Here is a 21,392-nt window from a genome sequence, read left to right as displayed (position 1 = left end):
CCATAAGTAGTGATAGGGCATTTTAATTCTCATTGGTACCTGAGGATATATTTTCAAATATCTATTAAGACTTTGAAATGCAGAAATATTCATGAATATTGAAAAACTAGCTCCCTCAAATCATATATGTGGTGCCACTTTTCACGAGTGAATCATTTTTTCTTGTTCTAGTTCAGACAAATATAACTAAAAATTCCAGATGAATCAAAATATCTCTCAATATACAGTACTAAGTGTTGAGTTGAACTTCCAATAGCCAAGAGACATATAGACTGATGTAAAATAATCATTCAAACACCTTGAATGCTTTTATAAGATTTGGCCAATTCGTATATTTAATACTTTCTACAAAGTTGAGTTTAATTCCTTTGCCGTTCATGAGAAATGCTAATGATTAAAAACATTCCTGCACTCAAAAGGATTTCCTCGTGGATGGGAATTCAGAGTTTTTGCTTTGTGGACGTCTCAACTGAAGTTATGGGTCTCTTTTAGGAAACCCCTCAAAACTATGACAATGATATAAATTCCTAAATGGTCAAATTAAAGGAACAGAATGCTTTATGTTATTTTACAACATTATTTCACTTTTCTCAATTATTTTTATTTGATATGTCTCCATGAATAACTTCATGACATACTGCATTTTAGTCTATCTAAATCCCCCAAAGACTCTCTGCATCCTCTTCATAACTTTACCATCCAGCACTGGACTGTCAGCAAACACGATATATCATACGTGGTCCCTTCATCATGATTATTGATATGAATTGTGAACAGCTGGGGTTACATGCTGTTACCTGTGGCACTGATGACTTACTCTTTCTCCCACACGATGAAGTAGTTTATAACAACTAAAGAAATCCACTTCACTCAAGTGAATTAAAATGAGAAACAATGTTACTAGTAAATTTCCTGCCCCTTTAAGACAGTATGAGGCTGCAGCTAATTTACTATCTTGTTCCATATTCATGTAATGTAGTGTTTTAATTGTGTATTATTTACCAGAATAGAGATTTGTTCAGAGTGGGTACCCTATTAGAAAATAAAGAGTTCATTTTCAATCATCTTTGAAATCTAGATTAAGCAGTTATTGTTTTAATTTAATATGATTCTGTTAAAATTGACAATCAGAGAGATAAAGTAAAATATTTCTTGTTTTTCATAAAGCTTTACTGACTTTAAAGCTCGTGGCCTAGAAATGTATCAAAGCGAAATTGTCGTATTGAATCAGTGCCAACTGACCTCTTTCCAGTAATCATGCTTAGAAAGTGTGGTGGGTTCAGATTCATGCATGGAGCATCTCCTTGTGAACACCAAATAATATTCTGCTCAGAGGATAGACACAAAACGTTGGAGTTACTCAGCGGGTCAGGCAGCATCTTTGGAGAGAAGGAATAGATGACCTTTCGGGTCGAGGCCCTTCTTCGGTCTGCTTACATAGGTTTGCACCAATACCGGCAAACTCGATGGGCCGAATGGCCTAATTCTTCTCCTATGACATGGCCAAAGACACTATGAAGACACTTCTGGCAGTCATCTTTCCATTGGAGGTAGACAACTGGGTTGAGAGTGGTGGTGTTTCGGACACCTTTATGAAGAGAAGCTTACTTTTAATAAGGATGACTTGAGATCTTGCTGGAGGGTTGAGGGGGCTTTACACTGGCAAGCTGCTGGATAAACATTCCTGCACTCAAAATGTTTTCCTCATGGATAGGAATTCACGGTATTTGCTTTGTGGAAATTCTATTTTCAATTCTAAAATTTAAGAATTTCAAGCATTTTAGAAAGATCACGTTAAACTAAAACATTAAATGGTTAATCTAGATTTCAACAAATTGTTGAACATGACCCCTTTATTTTCTAATAGGTTACCCACTCTGAACATACTCTGAACATCAGTTGTGGATTGTACGTTGATTTAGGTGTCTGGCTTCAGCTGTGCGAAGATGGCTGTACACAGACAGGAGAATGTTACAATTTCCAGAAGTGTACTTGATATTTACATGATCACCTTATATCATTGGTTTTAGGTAAATTCCACTGCTTAACGTTGTGCTGCTAGGCAATCAAATGTTTTCAAAGGTTTGAAAGGTCTTTTATTGTCACATGTACCAATTAAAGTACAGTGATATGCAAATTGCCATACAGCCATACGAAGAAAAAAGCAACAAGAAACACAACTACATAAAAGTTAACATAAACATCCACCACAGCAGATTGCCCACATTCCTGTGGCAATAAAAGTCCACTCTTCTTCCTCTTTATTCTCCCGCGGTAGGAGCGATCGAAGCTCCCACAGCCGGCGGTCGAAGCCACCGCGTCGGGGCGATCGAAGCTCCTGCGGCTTGGAGTTTCCAAAGTCGGTTTCTGACCAGAGACGTTCAAGAAGGAACTGCAGATGCTGGAAAATCGAAGGTAGACAAAAATGGTGGAGAAACTCAACGTTTCGGGCTGAAACCGGGTCTGAAGAAGGGTTTTGGCCCGAAACGGTGTCGATTTCCTCCGCTCCATAGATGCTGCCGCACCCGCTGAGTTTCTCCAGCATTTTTGTCTACCTCTGACCCGCAGGCTCTGTGATGTTAAGTCCTCAAGCACCCACGACTCCGAGGTCGACCCCTGGAAAAGGGATCGCGAGCTGTGATGTTAAAGTTGCATGGGCTCCCCGTGGTGGAGTTCTCAAAAATGGATCTCCAGCAAAGGGCGCCAACTCCTCGATGTTTGTCCGCAGTGCGGACGGGGAAACGATACGGAAAAAAAATCACATCTCTGTCGAGGTAAGAGATTAAAAATGTTTCCCCCAACCCCACTTCCTCCCTCCCCCCTCCACACCCTACATATAAACAAGCTAAATAACACTAAAAACATGCATTTAACACATACTATTAAAACACAAAGAAGGAAAGGACAGACAGACTGTTGGCGAGGCAGCCATTGCTGGCGCCACCCGGTGGACACAATGTGTAAGAAGGAACTGCAGATGCTGGTTTGAACTGAAGATAGACACAATGTCCCTTTGTTTTGCTTGAATTAAAAAGGAAATGTTATATATTAAACTGATGTATTTGTATAGTTCCTTTTTTGTAGAGAAAAAGGTGCAGGTATGCACGATCAATAAACATAAGTGTCAAATTGGCTGGGAAACAAAATACTAACCTTTAACTTTGTAGAGGTGCCGGTACACCACCTTAAAAAGCACTGCATTTGTTCGCCATCTTGAATTAGATATTTGGAGTCATTCTGTATTTAATATATTCTTTACAGGAAATTCAACAAAGGCATGGTCTGGCCAATTCAATTTCATCCTATTTAATTAAACCTGTTCAGAGAATCACAAAGTACCAGCTCCTACTGAAGGTATGCAAAACTCTCGATATTTCTGTCAAGGTATATCTGTCAATATCACCAGATGTCGTACATCATAAAATTATAACATTTATTATATGGACTGAGGTAGAATGGAGCACTAGGTTATTTGCCTTTTGTCGTATTTGTTGTATTTATTGAGTACTAGGTAGAAACAAGAACAGCAGATGCTGGTTAATACATAAAAGGACACAAAAGGATGGAATAACTCAGCAGGTCTGGCACCTTCTCTGGAGAGCATGGATCGGTGACGTTTCTGGAGGAGACCCTTCTTCAGACTGATTGTGGGGGGGGGAGGGACGAAAGCTGGAAAAGGGAAGAGGCCGGTCAAAGAGTGGCAGGTAATAGGCAAGGGTTTTTATTATAAGTAGGTTGGTACTAGGTAGCTTCTTCTGGGCTTGATTTATTTTTGAACTGCATGCAGCCTCACTCAGTGCCAGACTGAGAGTCTTCTGAAATCACTTCTAGTGTTTAGCCACACCACTGTAAAACAGGGTTTCACTGTTTTAACCAGTTTATATACAGTACTGTGGGTTGCTGGGCTGTGGCCAAGACGGAGGTCGAAGGAAAACATAGACATTAGTCTCAACTTGCGAGAGATAGATTTGAAAAATATCAGAAGGCTAGGAAAACTTGATTTAGGCATAGGAGGACACCTGATCTTAAATGGGAAATAGGATGTATTTATTTAAAGGACAGACTGATTCAGCAATTACTGGCCTTCCCGCATTCCTCTTGAACACATTGCAATTAGGGACAAGCTTACCAATGTCCATTGCATGTAATTAAAACAAAATTACATTAACTCCTGCATGTAATGCACATGAGTTTACTCATTTTGGTTTATTTTTCCAGTCATCTGTAATATGGTTACTATAAATAAATGGAATAGGGATGGGGAGGGGAATTTTGTGAAAATTAAGTAATTACATATGGAATTGTTTTTAATTTGATTTGTAGCATTTTTTAAATGTTTCTGTCAATAGGAACTTTTAACCTGCTGTGAAGAAGGCAAAGGGGAATTAAAAGATGGTCTCGAAGTAATGCTCAGCGTACCCAAGAAAGCTAATGATGCAATGCATGTCAGCATGCTGGAAGGTAAAGCAGTTAAAATTAAAGGCTTTATTGTTAATTACTATTCAATTCAATTGGGCGGCACAGTGACGCAGCAGTAGAGCTACTGTCTCACAGTGCCAGAGAACCAGGTGCGATCCTGACTACGGGTGTTGTCTGTGCGGAGTTTGTATGTTCTCCCTGTGACCACGTGTGCTCCAATTTCCTCCTTCATTCCAAAGACATGCAATTTTGTAGGTTCACTGGCCCCTAGTTTATTACATTGAACTCTGTGAACGGATGACTGATGGTCAACGTGGTGTTGGTGGGCCTGTTTCCATACTATATCTCAAAACTAAACTTAATTTAACTAAATTGACACACATATTACACACTTGGATAACATTAACAGCTTGCAGTTAACTAGGGCCTTTTAAATTGGATATTACTTCAGATCTGCAATTAATCCTGTAACTTTGCTGGCAATCTAGGGTAGAAATGTTATCTCGATTTGAATGACACTCGAAGTGTATTCTGTAAACTGTAGCTGCACGTAGACGTATTCTGCAATGCTGTCTTGTTGTGACTGAGGCTGAGAGTTCTGACCTGTAGCTTTAATTGGGCTGCACCTCCATGGTTTCACTTCATGTTCAGTCAACCTTAATCAAAGTACAAGTTAAACGTTATACAACAGTTCATTAATCACGGACCAGTGCATTTAAAAATAACATCGTTTGTTAAGTGCAGTATCTACTATTTAACTCAGAGCATCATTAATCACGACACTTCATGAATTAGTGCGTTAAAGCTAAAAAGGTTTGATTAATTTCCTTGAAAGATCAAAAAAAATTAAGAGGCATGAAATTAAATTCTGGTTGAAGGTTTCATGTTGGTTGAAGGTTTTTCACTTCAACCAAAATGCAAATAAAACAAAGGGGTAAAGACTCGTGTGCCACATGTGACTACTTTGTTCATAAGTTCTTAAGTCATAGGAGCCGAATTGGACCATTCAGCCTATTGATTCTACTCCATCATTCAATCATGGCTGATCTGTCTTTCCCTCTCAAGTTGCATTGATTACAAATTTAATTCAATACTAGACCAAGTGCGGACCCGTTTGGCCCGCTCCTCCAACGCACTCTGGTCTCCATAGTGAAGTCAGGCAAGTACACGCGAAAAAACAGCATGGTGATTTTAAAAAAAAAAGAAATTCGGGATCCCATTTTGATGTCATTGTGACGTCGAACGCTGTGACGTCCAATGCTGTGACATCGAACGCGACTGACGTGCAGGGCAAGTGGATCAGTGATTTTTTAAAGTTACAATAATGTAAAATATAACATCAATCTATCGTGTACCGTTTTGGCGGAGTTTCCAGAACTCACAAACACGCATGCATGCAAACAAACAAGATGAGAGTTTTAGAAATATACTAGACCAAGTGGGACCAGTTGGGTCCATGTCACATGCTAGGACTGGTCCCCGAACCCAATATTCCACCACTCACATAGTCCCCAACTGTGCAGGCTGATGGGTTCCCGTTGTGATGCCAGAGATCCCTCTTGTGACGTGAGTCACGGCAACCCTCCCCAAGTACGCCTCACCGTCCATCTTCCTACCCCTATCCTCCTCCATTCCCCCCTCATCCCTCCTCTTCACCCTCCCTCTTCTTTCCCCTCTCCTCCTCCCTTCCCCCACTCACTCCCTCACAACTCCATCCCTCTCATTTCCCCTACCCTCAGTCACTCCCTCTCTCCCTCGCTCCCTCCATTACCCCTCTCCCCTCCCTCCCCCCTTGATGTAATTGTGAGGCGGAAGCTGCAGTGTTGTTTTAAATGGAGTTTATTTTAATATAAATGAGATCCCATTGTGATATAATGGTGGAACGCTGCCGTATACTTTAAAAGGGAGTTTTTTTTTAATGTAAATGAGATCCCATTGTGATGTAATTGTGGGGTGGAACATGGCTGATGGGCAGTTTATGTAAGTGAGATCGCATTGTGACGTCATATGCTGCTAACTGCCAGTGCAGATGGAAGAGAATTTTGTAAGTGGTTGTAAATTTTAAAATGTGAATAACTTGTAAAATATACCATCAATCTGAACAAATCTTGATACACCACACCACAGGACAATGATGAGTAAGGTGGGCCAAAAATTGTAGCACTATCGTGTACCGTTTTGGCATAATTTCAGGATCACACTCACAGACAGACAAGATCGCAGACATAATAACAAACAAGATGAGATGTTAGCGCTATCGTGTACCGTTTTGGTGTAGTTCTGGGATCACATACAGATAGATAGATAGATAGATAGATAGATAGATAGATAGATAGATAGATAGATAGATAGATAGATAGATAGATAGATAGATAGATAGATAGATAGATAGATAGATAGATAGATAGATAGATAGATAGATAGATAGATAGATAGATAGATAGATAGATAGATAGATGATTGTCACATGGAGTCATACAACATAGAATCGGGCTCTTCGGCCATACTTGCCCATGCTGGCCAAGATGCCCCATCTGCACTAGGTCCACCTGCCCACATTTAGCCCACATCCCTCTAAACCCTTCATATCCATGAACCTGTCCAGATGTCTATTAAATATTGTTATAGTACCTGCCTCAATTACTTACTCTGGCAGCTCGTTCCATATACCCACCACAGTTTGACTGGTATTTTTTCTAATTGCTACAAGATTACACTTAGGATTGTTTATTTTTAATGCATGATTAAAAAAACATAACATTATGGGGAAAAGATCTTTCCAAACTCCATAATTTATTTGAGCAAAACACAAAGTGGTGAAGGAACTCAGCAGGTCCGGCAGCATCTTTGGGAAGAATGGACAGGTGATATTTCAGGTCAGGGCTCTTCTTCAGGATGAAGAGTCTGAAGAAGGGTCCCGACAGGAAACAAACATGTGTCCATTCCCTCCACAGATGCTGCCTGACCTGCTGAGTTCCTTCACCACTTTGTGTTTTGCTCAGGATTCCAGCATCTGCAATTCTTTGCATCTTAGTCAGCTACTTGTTACACTACCTACCAGAATTATAGCTTTTACTGCTTCAAGATTTGGTCACTAATGTTGCAGGTGAAAGATTTTCCTGGCCATAAGATATAAGAGCAGAATTAGGCCATTCAACCCATCAAATCTACTTTGCCATTCAATCATGGCTGGCCTTTTCCTTTCAACCGCATTCTCTTGCCTTCTCCCCATTAACTTTGACACCCTTTCTGATCAAGAACCTATCAATCTCTGCCTCTACCCAAAGTCTTGGCCCGCACAGCCGTCTTTGGCAATGAATTCCACATATTAACAAGTTTTTTTTGGAGACAAATATGTGCTGGTGTGCACCTTTAATAAGCATACATTTCTTCAAACTTCAGAGATCGAGCACAGAAACAGGCACTTCGGCCCATCAAACCCATGCTGACCAGTGATCATCCCGCACACCAGCACTGTCCCACACGTTAGGGAAAATTTACAATTTTACCAAAGCCAATTAACGTACAAATCTGTATACCTTTGTAACGTGCGAGGAAACGGGCGCACCCGGAGAAAACCCACACTGTCAAAGGGAGAACGTACACACCTCATACAGACCACACCCTTAATCAGGATCTTACTCGGGTCTCTGCCGCTGTAAACCATATATAACCATATAACAATTACAGCACGGAAACAGGCCATCTCGACCCTTCTACTCCGTGCCGAACACATATTCTCCCCTAGTTCCATATACCTGCGCTCAGACCATAACCCTCCATTCCTTTCCCATCTATATAACTATCCAATTTATTTTTAAATGATAAAAACGAACCTGCCTCCACCACCTTCACTGGAAGCTCATTCCACATAGCCACCACTCTCTGAGTAAAGAAGTTCCCCCTCATGTTACCCCTAAACTTCTGTCCCTTAATTCTCAAGTCATGTCCCCTTGTTTGAATCTTCCCTACTCTCAGTGGGAAAAGCTTATCCACGTCAACTCTGTCTATCCCTCTCATCATTTTAAAGACCTCTATCAAGTCCCCCCCTTAACCTTCTGCGCTCCAAAGAATAAAGTCCTAACTTGTTCAACCTTTCTCTGTAACTTAGTTGCTGAAACCCAGGCAACATTCTAGTAAAGCAGCAACTCTACCGCTGTGCCACCCTGTGTGTCATGTGACCGAAAAGCAAAATTATGGTGATTGACTTTTTAGAGGTGCCTGTACACATGCAATTACAAAAAAACATTGGTATTAACCATATTTTCTTCTGCATTTCATAGGCCTAAAATTATGTTGGGTTTTCTCCTGATTTTCTTTCATTTCCAGCAACCTAATTTCTTGCTATGTTTTGCTACCATTTTGCAATTCCATTAAATTGAATTGGAAAGACAATTATGGTTTGGTTTACTCTACTGCAATGGAGTCTGATTCAATTCACACTAGAGACTTTGGATAGTAATTGGGAGAGGAAAAGTTAACCAAAGTATAATATGTCATATTCACACAGACAGGTAAAACACACAGTTGGGAAAATTGCATACAAGATCTTTCCCAACGCTATGAATCAGCTGCTCACTGAATTAATCAAAGGCTCTATCAGGGGGTTAAAATGACAGGCATCAGAAAAATTACAATATATGTAATATGAACTCAGCAAAATGTAACTACATCATCTTGGTACAGATGTTCTTATAGAAACTAATGCATCTGTTCAAATGCATTTCTAACAATAACTAATTATTCTACAACACACACTGCATTACAATGTGTTTAAGTGAATGCATAATTCCATAATGTATAATATAAATGAATCATGGAGGCATAGAGTACAGAAACAGGCCCTTTTGCCCACCATGTCCATGCCAACCCATCTATATTAATCCTATTTACCAGAACTTGGTCCGTGGCCCACTGCCTCATTTTTGTCCAGACCCTTAAGTTGCTCCACCACCTTCTCAGGCATTGCATTCCAGTATTCAGACAATGCTATCCAAGAATGGATACGCACTGTTAGAGCTTTACATAAATGTTGCCATTTATAATAAATAGTTACATGGATAGGAAGTACATGGATAGGAAAGGTTTAGAGGGACATTGGGCAGGTGATGAAGGCAAGTGAGACTAGTTTGGTTATAGACAAGTTGGGTCAAAAGGCCTATTTCCCTGCAGCATAATTCTATGACTATGAGCAATAATATATTTTTCATTTTCTATCTGTTCAGGATTTGATGAAAACTTTGATGTTCAGGGTGAGCTAATCCTACAGGACACCTTTCAAGTGTGGGACCCCAAATCACTCATCCGGAAAGGACGGGAACGACACTTGTTTCTCTTTGAACTAGCCTTGGTTTTCAGCAAAGAGATCAAGGATTCCTCAGGACATAGCAAATATGTTTACAAACACAAGTTACTTGTGAGTATAATTATTTTGCATTAACACAATTTCCTTTCATTATCACTTGAACTTAATGGCTTCTAAGATTTCTTTCTAATGTGGAGCTGAATTTTAGAAGCAAACCTCAATGTGGATACCAATATTACGTCAGCCAAGCCACCATTTCATGTTATCCCTTAAAGTGTTTTACGTACGGTACATTCTGTCTCCTTTTCACTACATTCTATGCCTTACCACCCTTGTTTTTTGATCTGAGATCATCTTTTGTTTTAGTGAAGGATCCACCAGTGAAAAATTAGTCATCAATGGCCTGCTGTACTTTTTATTGTCAATATTCTCAGTTACTTCCCGTGGGCATCTCTGGTAATTGTATCATGAATTGTATTTAAGTTAGGTCGTTTTACATTCCTGGGACTAAGGTTCTAGTTTTTGGAGAGCAGAATACTATCAGCTTTTACTGTTTTTCTCTGCTTCATTTTTTTGCTGCTGTTCCTTTAAGGGCTTAAGGGCTGTAATTAACTGGATGGCCAAGCCTTTGATGCGCATATGCCACACTACCATAATGCAGCTCTTTGTTTCATTGTAAATACACTCATGAAACAGCCTCTGATTACTTGACACCCAGAAAGCAAAACTTTGTCTTTGCATTCTCATAAGCGCTTTGAGCTGGCTCGTTATCAAGTAAGTCAAGATGAAAGATAAACTGAAAAAGTAACTTTTTGTGCTTCAATGCTAAAACAATAAAAGATTGTAGAACAAATTAATAATTAAATATTATCTTGATTGCCAAGTCATGTTTGTCCCGAGGGAACGGCAATATATCAAATGTTTGGCTTTGCAGCCACACAACACACGACAAAAAACAATGTTTCAATGGTTCTTTATTATCACATGTACAGTGAAATCCTCCTTTTGCATACCGTTCAGTAAATTATCACTACACAGAAGCACAATCCCAGATCACGTACATGCATAGAAATAGTCCACTGATAGATACCACATACATGAGTTGCCAGTTTTGGCGCCATTTTCAAAGACCAAGTTGCTTTAAGTGTAGCTGACCATGAAGGCCAGTTGCCCTGGTGGCATTGTACAGTCGGCCTGGCCAAGCAAAATTGTGGACGTCCACCACCACGCCATTCTGTGCTGCTGCAGGCCATGTTAGGTCCGCATGCTCGGTCTCTTGGAGCGGTGCCTGATCCAGTCGAGCCTCCGGCTGCTGCAGGGCCTCCAGCTGTTGCCTCAATCTTGATCGGCTAGCAAACCGCCTTCCCTTTCCTCGTCCGGAAAACGCCTCATGATCTTAAAGCCTGGCTTCAGATCTTGTGAAACATGTTCGCTACATCTTTAATATGTAAATCTTACCTGTTGAACAAAAAACGTATGTTTATGAAGTAGCAAAATCTCCCAAGGAATTTCATACTAAACTTGGTCACCAAGCCATCTAAGGAAAAATTGTGCTAAATGCTTAAATCTGGTCAAATAAGTTGGTCAAGGAAAGTCCTAAAAGAACGTAGAGAGGTGAAATAACTTCAAGAGAGAATTCTACAGCTTATGGCTTTGTCTACCGTTGCTGTGAGAATGCTTGTTTATGAGTGGTAAAGGTGTTTGTTTAACGATGGGTGCAAGCACTATTGGATGAAACACTACTGAAGGTATACATATAGATTACATAGATAATAGGCGCAGGAGTAGGCCATTCGGCCCTTCGAGCCAGCACCGCCATTCAATGTGATCATGGCTGATCATCCACAATCAGTACCCCATTCCTGCCTTCTCCCCATATCCCTTGATTCCACTAGCCCGAAGAGCTCTATCTAACTTTTTTTAATGCATCCAGTGAATCGGCCTCCACTGCCTTCTGAGGCAGAGAATTCCACAAATTCACAACTCTCTGTGTGAAAACGTTTTTCCTCATCTCAGTTCTAAATGTCCTACCCCTTATTCTTAAACTGTGACCGCTGATTCTGGACTCCCCGAACATGCATCTCGCGTGTCCAATCCCTTAATAATTTTATATGTTTCCATAAGATATCCTTCTAAATTCCAGTCGTTCCATTGTTTCATCATATGACAGTCCCGCCATCCCGGGAATTAACCTTGTGAACCTATGCTGCACTCCCTTCATAGCAAGAATGTCCTTCCTCAAATAAGGAGACCAAAACTGCACACAATACTCCATGTGTGGTCTCACCAGGGCCCTGTACAACTGCAGAAGGACCTCTTTGCTCCTATACTCAACTCCTCACGTTATGAAGGCCAACATGCCATTCGCTTTCTTCACTGCCTGCTGTATCTGCATGCTTACTTTCAGTGACTGATGTACAAGGACCCCCAGGTCTCGTTGTACTTCCTCTTTTCCTAACAGACACCATTCAGATAATAATCTACCTTCCTGTTCTTGCCACCAAAGTGGAGAAACTCACATTTATCCACATTATACTGCATCTGCCATGCATCTGCCCACTCACCCAAGTCACCCTGCATCCTCATAGCATCCTCCTCACAGTTCACACTGCCACCCAGCTTTGTGTCATCTGCAATTTTTTTAATGTTACTTTTAATTCCTTCATCTAAATCATTAATGTATATTGTAAATAGCTGCACCGAGCCTTGCGGTACCCCACTAGTCACTGCCTACCATTCTAATAGGGACCCATTAACCCCTACTCTTTGTTTGCTGTGTGCCAACCAATTTTCTATCCATATCAATACCCTACCCCAATACCATGTGCTCCAATTTTGCCCACTAATCTCCTGTGTGGGACCTTATGGACTGGCTCTCCCTTTTCCGTTTTACTGGTTACACCCTCAAAAAAATTCCAGCGGATTAGTCAAGTATGATTTCTCCTTTGTAAATCCATGCCGACTTGGACCGATCCTGTTACTGCTATCCAAATGCCCCGCTATTACATATTTTATAATCGACTCCATCATCTTCCCCACCATTGATGTCAGGCTAACTGGTCTATAATTCCCTGCTTTCTCTCTCCCTCCTTTCTTAAAAAGTGGGATACAATAAGCTACCCTCCAATCCACAAGAACTGATCCAGAATCTATAGAACATTGGAAAATGATCACCAATGCGTCCACAATTTCCAGAGCCGCCTCCTTGAGTACCCTGGGATGCAGACCATCAGGCCCTGGGGATTTATCAGCCTTCAGTCCCATCAGTCTACCCAACACCATTTCCGGACTAATGTGAATTTCCTTCAGTTCCTCCATCACCCTAGGTTCCCTGTCCCCTCGTACATCTGGGAGATTGTTTGTGTCTTCCTTAGTGAAGGCAGAACCAAAATATCTGTTCAACTCGTCTGCCATTTCCTTATTCCCCATAATAAATTCACCTTCAAGGGACCCACATTTGTCTAAGCTAATCTCTTCACATACCAATAAAAGCTTTTATTATCCTCCTTTATATTCTTGGCTAACTTACTTTCATACTTCCTCTTTTCTCCCTGTATTGCCTTTTTAGTTACCTTCTGTTGTTCTTTGAAAGTTTCTCAATCTTCTGGCTTTCCACTCATCTTTGCTATGTTATACGTCTTCTCTTTTATTTTTATACTGTCCCTGACTCCCGTTGACACCCACGGTCGCCTCTTGCTCCCCTTAGAATCTTTCTTCCTCTTTGGAATTAAATGATCCTGCATCTTTTGGATAGACACTGAGAATATATGAAAACATTTTGAACCATTTTTATTTGGTATATGTGGTTTACTGGTTTCTTTATTATCATGTGTACCAAGGTGCACTGAAATACCTTTTTTGCAAACAGCTCAGTATGACTATCACCATACATATGCGTAATCCCCCAGTCAGTGCAGATTGTACAGAACTGCCCACTGGTTCTATATGCAAGAGTCACCATGTAGGCACCATTTTACAGTCCAGCTGCAGCTGACCACAAAGGCCTGTTGTAGTCATAATCTCTATTCTGGTTGTCCCGTGAACAGCCCTATTTAGCCCTTGTTCTCCGAGGGGCGCCTCTAGCAGCTGACCTTGAGGGCGTGGAAGATAAGACCCCCCCCCCCAAGTTCTTCTCACCAGGCCCTTTCTCCAGCGTCCGCCGCCGTCTCCCTCCATCCTCCTCTCCGCGGCTTCCCTCTCCCATCGGGTTCCCTGCTCCGCGGTGGCCGGGCTGCTGGGATATGGCCACGGCTCAACAGGATTCCCTCTCTGGGCGGGTTCCGCATATTTTTTATTCTGAATAAAGTTTACTTTTGGGAAGAAACTAAAAAGACAATAGAGTAGGAGCAGCTCCAGACTGCAGCAGTGCTTAATCGTATGGTTAATGATATTGCAAAATATTTTCATTTGGACCCAATTGTGTATGAGAAAGATAAGCCGTAGTGTTTGATTTATATTATAACTTATTTGGCCACGTTTCCTCTGCTTCTATTTCAGACATCAGAGCTGGGGGTGACAGAGCATGTCGAAGGTGATCCCTGCAAATTTGCTTTGTGGGTGGGACGAACGCCTTCCTCTGATAACAAGACTGTCCTTAAAGTAAGCACTAACCCATTCATTTTATTTTGTGGATGATAGCAAACACGTTACTGCATAATTTGTATCAATCAGAAAGAGATAATGAAAGGTTATTGTTTTGCAAACAATAAGGATTCATTCACTTTGTTAAAATAAACTTTCTATTTTGACTGGCTTTATCAAGTCAAGATAGACAAAAAATGCTGGAGTAACTCAGCAGGACAAGTAGCATCTCTGGATCGACCCGCTCGGTCCGCATAAACAAACCTGATCTCCTGGTGGCTCAGCACTTCAACTCCCCCTCCCATTCCGAATCCGCCCTTTCTGTCCTGAGCCTCCTCTATGGCCAGAGTGAGCACCACCGGAAATTGGAGGAGCAGCACCTCATATTCTGCTTGGGCAGTTTGCACTCTAGCGGCATAAACATTGACTTCTCCAATTTCCGGTAGCCCTTGCTGTCTCCTTCCCTTCTCAGCTCTCCCTCAGCCCTCGGGCTCCTCCTCTTCCTTTCTCCTTTCTTCTGGTACCAAAATATCACGGATATTACCCTGAAACAAGCCATTATTGTAGGAACCATTCATCTATTGGTGCATGAATGAACTCCATCAGCTGGAGAAGCTCAGTAATATAAAAATTGTCTTCTAGCTACAAAATAATATAAAAATAAGGATGGTATGGGCCTGTCCGACTTAGTCTATTTTTAGGCGACTGCCGGCGACTGTCATAGTCATAGCAGGTCACCGGAAAACCGGCGACTGGATCCTCCCTTCGACATAAAATTTGAAATAGAATCATACTACGTAATCCTGGCGACTGCCTACGTCATCCTGGCGACAACCTACCACAGCTCCTACGTCAGGAGGTCAAGCTACGCTCATTGGCGTCAAGCCAACTGTCGCCGACTGTCACCAAAAAGTTTTGAACATTTCAAAATCCAGCGGCGACCAGAAAAATGCGACTGAGGAGACTACTCAAGACCATACAGGCGACATCCTGGCGACCATGTGGTGACAGCCTAGTCGCCTAAAATAATCGCCTGAGGAATGGAAAGGAGGGAGAGACGAACACAAAACATAAGGGTCACCTAAACATGGAAAATCCACTGTTCATACCATTGGGTTACAGACTACCCAATTTGTTATTACTGGCTCTCTCGAGCTGCTGGAGTTTATTCATGAACCTTCAAATGAGTTGTTTCTATAACAGTGACATGTTGCTGGGTAACTCCCATGGACCTTTGGTGCTAATATTACACCCATGCACATTTCCTAAATGATTATTCTTAAGCAGCATGAAGCACAAGCCCACTTTAGAGCCCAGCCTCTTGTGCCATCAGTAATTCTAATATCATGATCAAGAATTTTCAGGGGGTTTACCCACTCTATCACCATGTCTATGATATAAATTTGATAGGAGCTTTGCAGGTCATTGACATTACTGTCACAGTGATAAAATCTTATAAGATCTCGTCTTGTTTTCTTCTGAAGGCTTCCAACATTGAAACAAAGCAGGACTGGATTAAAAATATTCGGGAGGTAATACAAGAAAGAACCATCCATCTGAAAGGAGCCCTGAAGGAACCTATCCAGCTACCCAAAACCCCAGCGAAACAAAGAAATAACAGTAAAAGGTAATCTGCTCAAGTACAAGGTGTATGCATTGTCTTATTTGTAGCGATTTTCAGTCATGGAGTCAGAGACCCATTCAATCGGACTTTGTCTGTGTGGATTTTGTACGTTCTCCCTGTGACCGCGATGGTTTTCCGGTTTCCTCCCACATTCCAAAAATGTACAGTTTTGTAGGTTAATTGGCTTTCGTAAGGTGTAAGATTGTACTTGGTGTGTAGGATAGTGATAGTGTACAGAGTGATCGCTGGTTGGTGTGGACTTGGTGGGCCGAACGGCCTGTTTCCATGCTGTATCTCTTAAGTTTAAAGTCTAAAAATGCTGTTTGACCCACTGAATTACTCCAGCATCTGCAGTTCCTTGTTTCTGCAAAACATTCCACGTGTGACCTTGCCAATACCTTAAACAACTGCAACAGAACACCCAATTCCTGCACACATTGCACTGGATGATAAAGGCCAGCATGCCAATAGTTGTCTTCACTCACTAAATTTCCACAAAAAACACTAAACTAATCCTCATGAGGAAGCTGTAACATATCTATCCCAGAATCACTCCATGAACTCACCACCTCCACACTTCCACTCTCTCCCTGCTCCCACTTTATTTTATAAAACAAAGTACTGTGTATCAGAGAATATTTATGATTTTACAATCTTTTCTTTTGTGCTTTCAAACATTCTAAACGTTTGTGAATTTTAAGACTTCTGCATTATTTCTTCCGTCTTTATTTACCCTTCCAGGGCCCATGAACCACCTCCTGTTTCAGTTTTAGTGATACAGTGTGGAAATAGGCCTTTCACACCATCAAATCTGCACTGACCAACGATCGCTCATACACTCGTTCTCTACTGCACACTAGGGACAATTTACCAAACCCCATTAACCTCCAAACCTGCACGTCTTTGGAATGTGGCAGGAAACCCAAGCGCCTGGAGAAAGCCCATGAGGTCACAGGAAGAATGTGAAAACTCCATAAAGACTGTGTCGGAGGTCAGGATCAAACCCAGGCTTCTGGTACTGTAAGGCAGCAACTCTACCAAGTCACCATTGTGCCACCTTCAGTATCAATTCTATCAATGCAATACTCTCTGCATCTTTGGTTGAAGAAGCAATGGCAGTAATTTAATGTTCTTCTTATCCTTAGGGATATGGGAGAAGATGGAGATAGTCAGGGAGATGGTAGCAGTCAGCCAGATACTATTTCCATTGCATCAAGGACCTCGCAGAATACCATGGACAGTGATAAGGTAAGTGCACTTTGCATGGAATCTGCAGGCCATTAAAATATTTTTAAAGGATTATTTTGCCAAGAATTGTGAATGTTTACCCTCTGTTGGAATTGTTCTTCCTAATTAAAGGATCACATGTCTTTATAATCTCTAGCAAAACTTCTTCTCAGCCTCTTTTCTAAAGATAAAAGTCTAATTTCAATAATTCTTTTTTCCTGACATTTGTAATCCTTTATCTCTGGTACTTTAGCCAGTGAAGAATATAAGGTTTGTTTTGGTACTCTGGATCTTTTTTAAGGAGTGAACCTTATCTCACTGGTCAGAGTCCAGCTGTGAATTGGGCATCACTGTAGCTGTCCTTGAAAAATGAAGACGTCAAGCACAAAGTTGATTGCAACAGAATATATGTGTCCATAGGCAGTTTCCATTCTCTCTGAGTTAAAAAGGTTAAGCTGAAGTCCAATCTAATGTCTCAATGGTTCAATGGTTCTTTATTGTCACATGTGCACAGCACAGTGAAATTCTTTTGCACAACCCACAAATGCACAATCGCCATATTTGGCGTAGTTTGCAAAGAAAAAGTCCAAAGTCCGGTTCACATGTTGGAAATACAGGAACTCCCCCAGGTCAGCCCACAGAATCTAACAACCCTGACAAGTGGAGATCATGCACTGGCTTTAATAACTGGGGTAAAGGTGGCTCATGAAAAGTAGATGGTCCTTTTGCATTGATTGTGAATAATTTAGGATAGGGAAGGCAATGAGATATCACCTCCGCCATCTTTTTCAATTTCTTAACTCTGCGACATGCTGTATGTTGTTTTTTGCGCATGGGCAAAATATGATGGAGAGTTTTTATTTTAATGATTTGTACATGGGTTATGGGTACCACTGATATTTATTGCCCATTCCCCTGAACTGTTTCAGAGGGAAGTTGAACGAAAACCCTGCATTGGGTTGAGAATAGCTGAGAGTCTAAACTGGATAAGGATGGCAGAATTCCTTCACTGGTGCACATCAGCGAACCAAATATATTTTTGACATTAATCCAGCAATTTTACCATTAATAAATTAGATTTTTATTCCAGATTTATTTACTTACTTGAAATACCTTACCTGAAAACCGCAGGTCTATGGGGTGTGGGAGGAAACCGGAGCATCCGGAGGAAACCCATGGGGTTGCAGGGTGAATGTGCTCACTCCACGCAGACAGCACCCAGGTTCAGGATCGAACCTCAGGCCGCTGGTGCTGTAGGTCAGCAGCTCTACCAACTGCGCCACTGTGCCGCATTATTAATTCCATCTACCGCCAAAATCCACTGCAGTCTCGCACAAACGTTTGCTCAAAAGTGCCTCCCAAACATCCCTGAAGAGCGAGGGCAGAAGTCACACAGGAACAGAATTCCTGTTGAATTTGACATTAACCTCACTTGAAAATATATTGCCCCCTCTTCACTATAGTTGGCTTCACATTTTGGTCCATAGTTCTGAGGGAAAGATTACATTCGATGGGCTGCAGCAATTAAAAATAAGCTAAACTGGCCTTCCGAGCAAATGTATTCCTGTAAGGGAATTAAATAAATGATATATGTGGCATTTGTCTAAGTCACTGTAGGCAGTTGATTGATCAATAGCATGCCATTTCCAAACTGTCGAGGAAGTACTTTGAAACTAGAATTTGTGAATTTATGCAACAAATCCAGTCCAATATTGAGCCTAGTACCTTTAAGATTATCCAAGAGCTTATGAAAAATGGGTCACTGTGGCACACTTAATTTTCCAAAAACTATACAAAGAACTCTTTATTTCAAGAAATACTGCATTCTAGCACTCTAACGCAGCAACAGATTACAGCGGATGAGTATAAAAAGTGATTTAATCTGACTGAAAATCTGTTGTGTGACAGCATTTGTGTTAATGAAGCTGATTGACCAACTTTAATAAGGACCGGTAAGTTAATATTTTTAGTTAATGTTTGACCGTTATTGGTTTAGAGCTAAGACCTTGCATCGTAACGGTTTATTTGTTGTAAATTTATATGCTAAGAAAACCAAGAAGAAACATTTCTTAAAGCGGCTCACAACGAGCAATGCCGGGTTTGCTTTGTTGAGCATTATTCACAAATTGCACGTTCATCATCAGATGAGGGCAGAATTAAAACAAAATACTGAATACTGAAAATACCGAATTAAAGCAAAATCCTGCAGATGCCAGAAATCTAAAATAAAACAGAAAATGCTGGAAACGCTTGCAGATTTGGCAGCTTCGGAGAGACAAATGGGGTTAACATTTCGACAATGACCATCAGTTCAAGGCAAAGAAGCTATAAGGTGCAGGGGGTGGTTTAAAATGTAAGATCTGCGATAGGGGATTCCAGGTTTAAGGAAAAAAGGGGCAATAAAGAGAAATAAAGAAAATCAAAAGAAATGTTGATGGAACATGTATTTGGGAAAAGCAGAATCATTATCTGAAATTAAACTGAACAAGAGAGGATTGTGTCCAGCTTGATTATCTTTGAACGGACTGTTTTTGCAACTACAGAGGCTTTAAAATAAGCTGATGTGGTACTAAAGCATGTAATGTAAGACAGTTTCTTCAAGAGAGAAAAAGAAACAAGGGAAAAATTAGGTAAATAAAGCAGTTTATAAGGTGGCTATTTTTATTCTGGAAAAGTGGTAAATCAGACATGTTTTCCCATTTACTGTTGTACAGTGGCAAAAATTGTAATTTTATTAAAATAAATTGGAGCACATGTGATCAAATACCAAAATAGCATTGTGCTTTTAGTGAATACAAACGGGAATAGGAAAAAAAACAAGTGAGCAGATGAAAGGATTAATACAAGACATATCTCTGTAAATATGTCATATGTTGCTCCAAAATCTGTTATGGCCCATTAATGCGTCTTATCCGGGCAACTGAACATTTCTTCTGGCAATGCATGTCTCCATTTTGTTCACGATTCCAGAGCTACAATTAAATCAATTATTATCCAGAGAAAAAAACCTTGCATATCATTTAAAAAAATAAAAAACCTCACAGTGCAAACAATTCTAGTGGATATCTAGATTGGACATATTTCTCAGAAGAAACATTTTATCCAGTCACATTACTAACTAAGGAACCTTTGTTAAACTAGCAGATCTGATCTTCAAGGACATCTCTCTTTTAAATGGATAAAACATGGCCAATTAATTTTTAAGATGGATGAGTAGATGCAGATAGGATTTGCTCGGAATTTTTCAGATAACAGAGAATTTGGGCTAAAAAGTTAAATTATGGAGCTGGGTTCATACTCATTTGAACAAAGCATTTTAAGAAAAGATTTGTAGAGAAGCAAAAGACCAGAAATTGTATAGATAGCATGGTTAGAGAAGGTTGATGGTTTAAGGACCAGGATATGTGATAGCAATTTGGACAAAAAAATGCAAGGGGAAGGTGAGGAAACACTAAAAGCAGTTGTGGTCTGGAATTCACTGCCTACAAGAGTAGTGGAAACAAAATCATTCAAAGCCTCCAAAGAGGAATTGGACAGACATTTGGGACTTTGGTTCGGTCAAACTTGGAGTATTACATTTGCTTCTGGCTGCCCTTTTCTTTTAAACATCACAGGAAGAAAGTGGAGTTATTGAAAGAGACAGAGTGAGTTGCGAGGAGGGTGTTATGAGGCTGCAGGGTGCCTTGTATAGGTTTGGTGAGTGGGCAGAAGCATGGTAAATGCAGTGTAATGTGGATAAATGTGAGGTTATCCACTTTGATGGCAAGAACAAGAAGGCAGATTATTTTCTGAATGGTGTCAGATTAGGAAAAGGGGAGGTGCGACGAGACCTGGTTGTCCTTGTACATCAGTCACTGAAAGTAAGCATGCAGCTACAGCAGGCAGTGAAGAAAGCAAATGGCATGTTGACCTTCATAGTGAGATGATTTGAGTATAGGAGCAAGGAGGTCCTACTGCAGTTGTACATGGCCTTAGTGAGACCATTGGAGTATAGTGTGCAGTTTTGGTCTCCTAATTTGAGGAAGGACATTCTTGCTATTGAGGGAGTGCAGCGTAGATTCACCAGGTTAATTTCCGGGATGGCGGGACTGACAAATGATGAATAGGTCGACTGGGCTTGTATTCACTGGAATTTAGGATGAGAGGGGATATTTTAGAGACATATAAAATCCTTAAGGGATTGGACAGGCTAGATACAGGAAATTTTTCCCAATGTTGGGGGAGACCAGAACCAGG

The 21,392-nt window shown here is 40.8% G+C and overlaps 1 protein-coding gene across 3 annotated transcripts in view; it reads left to right on the top strand.

The window, feature by feature from the left end:
* The window catches only part of kalrna (kalirin RhoGEF kinase a), a 584,657-nt gene that overhangs the window by 377,061 nt on the left and 186,204 nt on the right, over positions 1–21,392 (top strand). For all 3 annotated transcript variants that reach the window (XM_055638050.1, XM_055638045.1, XM_055638046.1), the window contains exons 28-33: positions 3,262–3,354; positions 4,350–4,461; positions 9,645–9,835; positions 14,222–14,323; positions 15,790–15,932; positions 17,075–17,177. In XM_055638050.1, coding sequence (XP_055494025.1) covers positions 3,262–3,354; positions 4,350–4,461; positions 9,645–9,835; positions 14,222–14,323; positions 15,790–15,932; positions 17,075–17,177 — 744 coding nt within the window. The remainder of the gene's footprint in view (positions 1–3,261; positions 3,355–4,349; positions 4,462–9,644; positions 9,836–14,221; positions 14,324–15,789; positions 15,933–17,074; positions 17,178–21,392) is intronic.

This window comes from Leucoraja erinacea, chromosome 7 (genome assembly GCF_028641065.1).
Source record: "Leucoraja erinacea ecotype New England chromosome 7, Leri_hhj_1, whole genome shotgun sequence".
Taxonomy (NCBI): Eukaryota; Metazoa; Chordata; class Chondrichthyes; order Rajiformes; family Rajidae; genus Leucoraja; species Leucoraja erinaceus.
The sequence above is the reverse complement of the archived record's forward strand: the minus strand, read 5'-3'. Positions and strand labels throughout refer to the sequence as shown.